We start from the raw sequence: 10,692 nt of genomic DNA, 5'->3' as shown, positions 1-10,692 counted from the left end.
CCTGCCCCTCCAGCCTGCCCGCCCAGGGAGCAGCCGGAGGGGATTTTCTGCCGTGCTCCTCTGAGGAGCCGGGGGTTGAGGCCGGGCTGTGGCTGTGAAGGATGGGGGAGCTGCGGGAGGAGTGACGGCAGCCCCTGCTGCGTGTGCTGCTGGGGTGCCTGCGCAGGGGCAGGGTGGGCTGTGCCAAGACTGAGTGTCCGTGGCAGGACATTGACCCGGGAACCGAGTGATACCGGCGCTGGGGGTAGAGATTTCCTCCTGGCCAGACTATTCCCCTCTTCCCGCTGCATTTGTCTCGGGATGATGCCTTTTAACATCATGCGGGAGGTGGGGTGGGTGCCGCTCGGGATGGCGGCTGCGGGGTCGTTTCTGCTGGGCTCTCCTAATCCCTCAGGGGTCTGCCAAGCAGTGGGGTCCTAGGCTGGCTGGTGCTCGGGGAAAGGATTGCAGCCGGGAGGTGGTTGGGATATGCAGCATTGCAGTGGGGCTGGAGTGTCCATGGTGAGGAACCGGGGAGAGGAGAGAGGTCCAACCCTCTCCTGTCCCTTCCTTGAGGGAGTGAGCCAGCATCCCACTCAGTGAGCCGATGGGAACCAGGCAGCTGGGGCGATGAGGTGGTGGAGGTGAGTTGGGAGGACAAAGGAGCAGAGCTGAGAGCGAGGAGGCTGCCAGACAAAGCCGGCAGGTCGCAGCGCCGTGCAGGAAGGTGGCTCCGAGGCTGGGCTGAGTGTGCAAGGGCCGAGATGCTCTCCCTGTGGACCACTCGCCTTTTCTGCCACACCAGCCCTGTGGGACTGGGGTTGGATCCTGTCCTGTGTTGGGCTGGGAGCAGAGTGAGATTTTCCTTTGTGAGAGCAGGTGACACCCTGCCAGCGGAGCAGCCAGGCTGGGGGAGTCTCCAAGACCCCCCACCCTTGGAGCAAACCTGCCCTAGATCTGCCTCCCTTGCCCATCGGAGCGTGGAGGGGATTGAATGCCTCTGGGGTGTGGCAGGACACGGATCAAAGCTCCCCTTTTGTCCCTTCATAATAACATGAATGGGCCAGCTGAGCCATTTCTTCGGGGTCTGTGTGTCTGTGCTGCTGGTGGGAGTGAGGTGGGACCTGGGGAAGGGCCAGGGACACCGGGAGGTGATGGGGGTGTTGGAGGAAGGTACTGTGGGCTGATGGGGTCAAAAGACTGGGGCTGGTCCAGCTGATGTCAAGAGGTGCCACAGGCCACCAGGACCCATCTCTGTGGTCCCAGGGTGGAGAGCCCTCAGGGTGGGAGGAATGGGGACAGAGGAACAGGAGTACTGGAGCTGTGCACCCCAGTTCTTGCTGATTCTCTTGGCCTGGCAGGAGGAGGCAGGAGCGACGCTGTGGTGTTTCACTGTCGACCTCACAGGTTCCAATCTTACCCCTGAGATCCCCATCTACCTCTTTTACACTGGGAGTCCAAAGAATCCGGTTTCTGAGCCCGGTATTGGAGTGCAGGGGCATTATTTAGGCTTTCTGTGTGCCAGGAGGGAAATGGCCAGTACCTGCAGCAGCACTCCTGTCAGCAGAGGGAAATGCAGGCCCAGCAGCTGCTCCTGGCCCAGGGGCTGATTTGTCCGTGTACCTTGTACCTGCAGCTCAGACCTGCACTGTCTGCAAGGGCAGGGCTGGGTCCTGCCCCGGCCGCCGCCTTCCCCGCCAGCAGGGTCTGCCTTCGCTTGCCCCTTAGCCTCGAGTCTGACTCGTGGCCCCATGGGCGCGGCTGAGCTTGCTAGGCTCCGCTGGACGCCGTGGGGAGGAGCCGCCGGGGCCGAGCTGCCGGCGGCGCTGGGGCTGGGGCTGGTGCTGGTGCTGGTGCTGGTGCTGGGGCTGGGGCTGGTGTCAGCAGGAAGCTGCCGCCTGCCGCGATGGTGCTGAGTGGGGGGGCCTGGGGACCCACACTCCTTAGGCAGCAGCTGCCACTTCCTTCTGTAGGTGACCTTCAGAAGGGTGGCTGCGGTGCAGCCAGCGCAGCAGCTCCCCGCTCCTTGCCCTCTGTCTGGGAGCACAGCCTTGATTTGAGGCTTGTGCCAGGGATTTAAGGCCTGTGCCTTCAGGCTCAGCAGCCCCCCTCCCCGCAGCCCCCTCCAGGCTTGCAGTCAGGTGGTGGCAGCTCTGGGGACGGGACTCCCCGTGCCGGCTGCAGGAAGCGGAGCTCAGCCCCGTTGGGCGCACGAGCAGTTTTGCAGTGTCAGGAAGGGCTGATGGCACGTATTGACCCCAGAGGCCATTAAACTCCTTGGCTGGAGGCCTGAGCAGCCTGTCTGGCTGCAGAGCTGCTCCCTGAGGGCACCTCCAAACTGGCCAGCTCATCGGAGAGAGAGTGGCATCCCCTGTGCCAGAGCTGCCCGTGGCACTGAGCACGCGTGGCCGGCTGCGGAGACGCAGGAAACGGAGCTTGTGAAATTGGGGAAGGAAGTTGAGTCGGATTTCAAGTTTATTTAAACTCTGCAACCTCCAGGGCTCTGCTGCTCTCGGAGACCCTCCTGCTGCGATGCTTTGTGCTCCACAAGGGCAGTCCCGTGCTGGCTTCTGCCCCAGGGAGTGACCCCCAACTCCTCCTTGGGAAGGAGGGCTGGACAGACTCATGTGCCCATCACCGTGCACCCTGTGGGGGCCTTGGCTGAGGGACTGAGCTGGGAAAGGCCAGGTGGTGGGATCAACTGGGCTCTAGCCCTGCTAGAGTCCTGGCATCTCTGCCTGCCGGGATGCTTGCTGTGAATCCGAAGTCTCCAGCACCAGCTGGGGTCAGTCCCCGAGGAGGTGGATGTGTTGTAGCTCTTTCAAACCATCTCTTCTGTGACAGATTTGTGTCCAGCTGGAGAGGTGGTCTCAACCCAACTTGTGCCAGGCCAGTGTCCGTGCTGTCCAAGGGCTCTAGTGGGAGAGGTGGGGGTACAGCTTGGTACCTCCTGCCCACCTGCTGCAGGGAGAGATAAGGCAATCCCACCCCAAGGCAAGGGCACACCACCCCAAGGTGATGTGCCAGGCTCCTGTGGGATGAGGCTAACAGCCCATCCTGGTGTGGGGCACAGCCCTAGGGTGCTCCCTCTCCCATCTGCAGGGGCTGGGAGCAGCCCTGATCCCAGGAAGGAAAGATCTCAGGAGGCTGCTTTATCCTGAGGGTACTGGACAGGCAGAGCATCCCCAGCCCCTTTCTTCATCCTTTGCCCCTAATGAGGGCAGCTCAGCCCTCGCAGCGGCCCTCCCCCTTCCCTCCCTTCCCTTCCCCCCCTGCCATCCTGTGCCTGTTTTGCTGCAGGGCTGAGCCTTTGCTCTCACTGCTGCTCTTTGCTTTCACTTTGGGCGTTCTCAGCCTTCTGCAGCTCTGGGGGGAGATGGTGCATGTTCTGGGGAGCGACAGGACCGTGTAGTGCCCTCCAGTCTGTAGGGTGGTGCTGGGGGCCGTGGCAGGCTCTCGGAGGGCAGTGCTGAGCCCAGGTGTGTGGGCACAAGGGGTTCTGTGCCTGGCTCCAGTCAGGCACTCGATGGCTTTTACAGCAGAAATGCTAGACAGGGGACAGAACCTTGCGAGGGGGGAGCAGGGCTGCACCCCGTGGTCCCACCAGATGTGCCATCGCTCGCAGCAAAGCAGCTTGAGGAGGGTTTTGGTGCCTGCACACATCACCCATTGGCAGGGGATTTAACTGAGTGCCATGGAGCCTCAGATCTTGGGAGGCCGGGGCTGGATTAGCCAGCTGCAACCTCAGCAGTGAAACTGGAGGCAGGAGAAAATTGCAGGAGATGAAGCCCCAAACAAAGCTGTCAGAAACATGGCTCCTGGCCCCGGGAGAGGGAAGGCGATACCCCCGTGGGCCTGGTGTGAACCAGCCCTGGCCTGTGGCTGTCCTGCTGTTCCTGCTGGCGGGGGGTTGGCCCTGGTGGTCCCACGGGGTTGTTTTCTGCTGGAGGCTGTCAAAACACTCCATGCTGCTGGTTAAACAGCCAGCAGATTTGGGATGTGGTGGATTGTGAGGGCAGCTGCTGCTGGAATCTGCTGCAGGAGATCATCGTGCCGGGAGTGACTCTGCACCCAGGACAGTTGCTGATGGGTTTTACTTTGGTTTGGTGGGAGGGAAGGGGACTGGCCTGCCTGCCACCCCTTCCCCCTCTGGGCAGAGCAGGAGCTGGTCCAGTGCTGCCCTGGCATGTCCCCATATCCCCACTGGCTCTGCATTGCTGTGTGTCTGGGGGCTGCCTCATCTTGCTTGGGATCTGCCCCTCTGCTCTTTCCGTGTGGATGCCACACAGTCATCCCCCCCATTTCCAAGTGAGGGTTCAGGGCTGAGCCCCATGTCTCGGGGAATCCCAGTGGAATCCCTTCCCCTGCTCTGCAGCTCCCTGGAGCCTGACATGGCAGGGAAGGTTTCTTGTCACAGTGTGCTGTAGTGGAGCCTGGCCCCAAGCTCCCCTGTCCCTCCATGCCATGGAACCGTGTGGGGCTGGGGCCATCTCTGCCCACCACCCATGCCTGGCTTTGTTTGGCAGAGTGGGATGTCTCCATGCCTGCTCTGGTCTGGGAGGGGAAAGGCTGGAGCTGAGCTCCTCCTCCTCGTCTTCCTTTGCCCTCCAGGCACTGAGTTCCCTGGCCCAACACTGCAGGGCTGGGAAGTGCAGCCTGGCCCCTCCTGTTGTGGGGTGATTTCTTAGTCCATGGTGCTGTGGTCTCTGCTCATCCATTATTTCAGGCTGAACCTGCCTGAGGGAGACATTAGGGCAAAACATTCCCTGTTCCCTGCCCAGCCAGAGGACCAGGTTTGCTCCTGGGTGCTTTGCAGCATCCCCCATCCTGCTGGCCAAGGGCTTGGCATTTATTTATTTTTTAGGGAGGGGCTGGAGAAGAACCTCTTCTGTGCCACCTGCTCCTCTGTCTTGTGGGCAAGTTGCTCTGATGTTCCCTGTGGGCTCTGGGTCTGCAGTATCTTCTGCCAGGATGGGGTTGTTGTTTTCCCAGTGGCAATTGGAGCGTGCCAGGAGGCTGCCAGCATGCCAGCTCTAGGGAAGCCTTATCTCCTGTATGGGTGCACCAGTACTGGGGTGGAACTGGGGCATGGGGACCTCACAGGGACTCCTGGGAAAGGGAGGGAGCCTTTGGATGTGCTTCACTGGCTTGGGAGGAAGTGGGAGCCTCAACACTGGGGTGCAGAGCTGGGTGAGGGAGTCTGTCTGGCTGTCTCCATGGGACCCGTGACATTCCTGTGCCCCAAGGGTCAGGCTGATGGCCCATCAGGCCCGGGGTCTCCTGGTGAATGATGATTTCCTTTCCCTCTCTCTTAATTGCTGAAGCTGCTGCTAACCCCATGGGCTGTTCCTGCTGGAGGGAGTGGGGGCCCTGCTGGGGCACGTGTCACACTGTGTGTGCTGCCACACGTGTGCTTCCCCCCCTGCCCGGGCGGGGCACTGCCTGGGGTTTTGGGACACTGCAGCCCTTTACAAGTGACTGTCCTGGGTCTGTTGTTTGCAAACATCCTCGTGGTGTTCCCCTTGGTCAGGCCCCATATGGAGCCAATGGCGTGGCCAGTCGCTTATGGGGGATCTGGGGAGATCCCAAACTCGGTGTGTTCCTGCTCCCCTCTAGGCTGGGCAGAGCACAACCCTGTGCATCCCCCTGGGCCCTGCTGGTCTGTGCCCGCTGCCATGGGCAGGGTATCCCCAGTGCTGGCCCTGTGCAGGCAGCACATCCCTCATCCCTGCCCTAGACGGGGTCTCAGCTCAGAGCAGATGGTGCAACTCAGCGCCACGTGCTCCTGCCAGAGCTAATGAGCAGCACATGGTGCCTGCCAGGGCCTGATTTAAAGGTTTCTCTAAGCCTGGGAAAATCTGGAGTGGGAGGATTAGGAGGAGCCCGTGGGGCTCTTGGGTCCAAGGTGGCGGGGTTTACCCTGCAGGGGAGCAGGCTGGGTGGTATTGGGGCAGCTTCCTTGGGGGATGGATGTGGGGTGAAGGCATGTCCCCCCCGAGAGCTGTGCCCAGTGAGGCTCTGGGTGCACCCCAGCTCTGTGGGGTGTCCCCAGGCTACCCTGGAGCTCTGTCTTGCCCCAGTGCTGGTCCAGATGCGCTGGCTGTGGCACCCTCTGCCTTGGCAGGGTTTGACTGGGGCACAGTGGCACAGGTGGCTCTGTGCTGTGCTCACTCCTGCTGGGAGGTGCCTGGCTATATCTCTTAATTGGAGCGTTTGCCGACCAGACCTGGCAGTCCCCAGGGAGCCTGATTCAATTTTCTCTGATTGCTGAGCCACTTCCCTGCCACAATAATTAAATGCTGAACTTTGTCTTGGTTTGGGTCCAATGTAACCTGTGTGCAAAGAGCCAGCCCTTGGCAGCCAGCCCTCTCCTGGGACCCTGTGCTCAGGGGGGATGAAGCTGGGAGATCCCTTTGCGGGCAAGGGGGCAGATCCCCCCCTGGGATTTGGGCCTGGGGCAGCTGCTGGCTCCTGGGGCTGTGGGCAGCTTGCAGTGTTGGCCTGGAGACGTGGGAAAACCTGGAACACTTTGTTCTGATCCCGTCCTGGGGAGCTGCTCGGCCAACCTGAGTGCCCCACACGCTGCCACGCCGTGCCCCATGTGCCACACACCGCCTTGTCTGTTGGCTCTGTGATGCTTGCAGTGTCCTTGACCCCTGAGGTGAGCTGGGGGAGCACAGGAAGATGTGAGAGCTGCCCCTTCTGGCTGCCCTGTGCTGCTTGGTGGGATTACAGGGCAGCAGCAAAGCATGGAAGACAGGTTTGGGGCAGAGGAGAGTGAAGTGGGCAGGGAGCAGAGGTGACAGCGAGCCTGGCAGAGGGGCTGTGTGCGAGGCTGGGCGTTTGGGAAGGTGCCCCTGCAGTTCTGGGGGGGCTGGAGGGAGCTGGTGACAGGGGGAGCAGGTATGGGGCCATGGGGGGAGTGGGGATGGGAGCAGGGCAAGCACAGGTGATGTGGGGATGGGAGAGAGCTGAATGCAAGGGGGGGGGGAAGGGGGGTGAGTGCAGGTGATGTGGGGAGTGGGGTGTTGTGGGACAGGAGCGGGGTGAACACAGGTGATGCCAGGAATGGGGATGGGAGCAGAATGAATGCAGGCAATGTGGGGAGAGGAGCCAGGTGCTGCCTGGGCTTGCCCAGCCCACCTGTCCTGGCAGGCTCATCCAGAGAGCTGGGCTGTGCCCTGGTGGGATCTGCCAGCTCCAGCCTCTGCCAGCCCGTGGTAGCTGATGGCCGTGGCTGGGCGAGGCACAGTGCCCAGCCCCTCACCACCACTGCAGTGGGCAGCCTTGCCCCTCTGCAGAAAAGGTGGACAAGAGGTAGTGGCTCCAAGCCTCCAGGGCCTGGCACAGAGAGGGAAAATCCCGTGGAACTCATCCACCCACTGCTCCCTGGCTCTGCTCCCTGGGAAACCAGCCCTGCCTGGCTGGGCAGCCTCCTTGGGAGGGGAGAGGCTCCTTGTAGGGTCTGCAGGCAGCCTCCCTGCCTCTCAGAGAGGTCTCAAAGGGACAGGAGCTCCCGGTGACCCCCTAGTCTGTGCAGCCCTCAGCCCTGCAGCCCCCTGCCAGCACTGGGAAATGTTGGGAGGGGTGTGTGTCCTCAGGCTCCCTGGGAGCTGGAACAGCCCCTGTGTGACATGGGTGATGGGTCTGGGGTCCCTGTGCCCACCCTCTCCTGTGGGCCATGCTGAGTGGGATGGCCAAGTGAGATGGGAGGGCTGCCTTGCCCCAGGGCAGCCATGTCTCAGCAGGATGCCTAACCATGGGTACAGGCAGTTTGGTGGGGGCCAAAGGATGCTCTGAGCCCCTTGGGGCTGCCATAGTAGTGGGCTGGGAGGGTGGAAGTTGAGACGTTGGTGAGGAGGACATGTCAGCCAAACTGTGCTGCCTTGTGCAAGGAGACAGCAACCCCTCAGAGTACAGGAGCCTGGTGGTGTCTGTGGTGTGTGCAGCCCTGAAGTGGGGCTGTGCCCCATATGGTCAGTCCCATCCCTAGGCCTCTTGCAGGGCTCGAGATGCTGGGATGGGGAGGTGCCTCCCTGGGAGGCTGCTCTTGTTGGGGTCAGGGACTCCTGAGCTGACCCTGCCTGTGGAGCTGCCTCACAGTGCCCACTTGGCTCCCGGCCCCTCTCCGCTCCTGCCAGCCAAGCCTGGCATAGGGCAGTGGTGCAGAACAACTCGCCCTTTGTGCCTGCCAGAGCTCCTGCCCCTGGGGGTGCAGGACCCGCTCCCCCCTCCCTCCCAGATGCTCGGTGTCCCCGGCGGCCCAGCCGTGGAGATGGCGCTTTCAGAGCCTGCCAGCCCGGCGGGGACGGGAAGGGAGCGATGGAGAGGCTCCAGCCGAGGTCCCCTTTGTGTCCCTGTGCCGGCTGCAGCTCTCCTGGCACGGATGTCGCTTGTGCTGCCGCGTTTGGATGCTGATGCTGGATGAGGCTCCTGCTGCGCCGCCTGTCATCGCCCCAGCGATAGCTGCCGGTTGGGGAGGGATGTTTTCCACCCCTGCAGGCTCCTCTGTCTGTCTGTTCATCCATCTGCCCCCCGCCCGGTGTGCCGGGTGCCTGGGAAGGTTTTCTTGGCAGGAGCACTTGGCTGGGACCGTGCAGCTCTGTCCTGGTGCTCCGTCCCTCCGCAGGGAGCTGAGGGTGGGGTGGAGCGTGGTGGTGGTCGGTGCCACTGTGCTCCTGCTGGCTCCCTCCTGCCCGGGGTGTTGCCTGTGCTGAGGTTGGTTTATCCATATGGGTGGAAGAGAGATGGGGGTGGTGCCGGGCACCCTGCTGGTCCCAGGACAGCCTGTGTCCTCCCCACGCTGGCTTTGGGCAAGAGCCATCACCAGTGCCAGCGTGGGGCCGGCTGGGCACAAGGGAGAGCTTGGGCTTGGGTCACTCCTGCCGAGCTGGAGGGTGTCAAGGCAGCACCCTGCTGGTGAACTGCTGCTTAATTTTGGCTGCTGCTTAGCAGGGATGTCCCTAATTGCCACATAACCACAGGAGCCTGTGCTGTGGACTCCCAGGGGGGCAGCAGGGCTCTCGGTGGTGTCCCAGCCCTTCTGGCCACAGCACCCTGGTGTGCTTGGCTCTGCAGTGGGTCCTGGTGGTTGGCACAAGCTGTCCTCCTGGCTGGTGGCCCATGACCAGGTGCAGAGCAGGTTGGCTGGCTGTGTCCAGAGACAGGTGAGGGAGCAGTTCCATCGTCCACAGGTTGGGCCCTGACAGCATCACACCCAGTTCTTGTGGACGTGGGTTAGTGGTGAATGTGGCAGTGCTGGGGGAATGGTTGGACTTGGTGATCTTAGAGGGTTTTTTCAACCTAAATAATTCCACGATTCTCTGTCTGATGGAGGTATTGTGGTGCCTGGCCATGACCTGAACAACACATGAGCACCTCCCTGGCCCAACCAGGGTCTCACGTTGCCTGGTGCCCAGTGTGGTGATGTGCTTCCTGGGAGGGCAGGGATGGGACACCGTGGTGTGGGAGTGCTGGGGCAGTTGAACACAGGGGAGCAGCTGCACTGGCCTAGAGAAACCCTCTGTGATGTCTCCTGGTGGCCACATAAGACCCCCATGATGCTGTGGGGAGTGGGGCAGATGTTGGTGTTGGTGTGTGGACACTGGAACAGCCCAGCATGGCCAGGGTGGAGGTGGGTTCCTAAATGCCCTGTGGAAAGTTAACATGCACACACCCCTCCAGTGCTGCTGCTCATCCTCTTACCAACTCCCCTTGGAGGTATTTAATCCCCTGGAAGGAGTGAAGTGGGGGGGCAGAGAGGGAAAGAAATATTTTGCTGAAAACCTGCTCTCATTTTTCCCGAGAGGAAAAAGAATTCCCAGGCATACTGTGGTTCCAGTTTGTTCCTCTGCCCATTCCTTGGGGCTGCAGTTGCTGTGCGTGTCTGGGGTGGCAGAACCACATCATCTTGGTCCAAAAGTAATTAAAAGTCGGGGGTAATTTTCCTGGAGGAGGGTGGGACCTGGGAAGGCGACAGGAGTGAGTCTGGGACTGAGCACATCAGAAACTGCTTTTTTGTTGTGGCTGCTGAGCTAAATATATCCAGGGAGGCGCAGAGCTGTTCCCACACGTCTGCTGTGCAGGGTGAGGGGGTGAAGAGGTGCTCCCGTTGCTGCCTGTCCCCGACAGGGACACCCTGTGCCCCCAAACACGGCCCAGGGGTTTGCCCCCCTCTGAGCTTTGCTTGCCTCTGGGCATGGATCAGTGGCTCCTGCATGAAACTGTGCCAGGGGAGGTTTAAGCTGCTTATCAGGAAAAGGTTCTTCCCTCAGAGGGTGGTCGGGCACTGAACAGGCTCCTCAGGGCAGTGGTCACGGACCCAAGGCTGCCAAGGAGCTCAAGCAGCGTTTGAACAATGCTCTCAGGGCCAGGGTGGGATTGTTGGAGGTGTCCCGTGCAGGGCCAGGTGTTGGACTCGAGGTCCTTGTGGGTCCCTTCCAGCTCAGGAGATTCCATGATTTTGAGTCCCAGTCCACACAGCGGCTGCTCAGGTTGCGATGTGGCTTGCCAAGGATGCGGTTTGGAGGAATTAATAGCTGTGTTTATGGAGCACCGGGGAGGGGAGCCGTGCAGTCATTAGCGCTGGGGAGAGCTATTTGCATGGCACTTGGTTCCAAACCCCCTCTTTCTCTGAGAGCCCTCTGGGAGTCCCAGCTTCCTGCAGCTGGTGAATGCACCGGCAGCCGGAGCTGCGCAGCCCTGAGGCGGAGC

The 10,692-nt window shown here is 61.5% G+C and overlaps 1 protein-coding gene across 1 annotated transcript in view; it reads left to right on the top strand.

Annotated features, from left to right (window-relative positions):
- The first annotated feature begins 10,478 nt into the window (after positions 1 to 10,478).
- Positions 10,479 to 10,692, top strand: part of KIF21B (kinesin family member 21B) — a 27,155-nt gene continuing 26,941 nt past the window's right edge. Inside the window, 1 exon segment of the mRNA XM_029962474.1 lies at positions 10,479 to 10,499. Within this exon segment, the coding sequence (XP_029818334.1) occupies positions 10,479 to 10,499 (21 nt within the window).

The sequence above is a fragment of the Manacus vitellinus genome, unplaced genomic scaffold (genome assembly GCF_001715985.3).
Source record: "Manacus vitellinus isolate BGI_N305 unplaced genomic scaffold, ASM171598v3 scaffold_47_pilon, whole genome shotgun sequence".
In the NCBI taxonomy this organism is placed as follows: domain Eukaryota; kingdom Metazoa; phylum Chordata; class Aves; order Passeriformes; family Pipridae; genus Manacus; species Manacus vitellinus.
The sequence above is the reverse complement of the archived record's forward strand: the minus strand, read 5'-3'. Positions and strand labels throughout refer to the sequence as shown.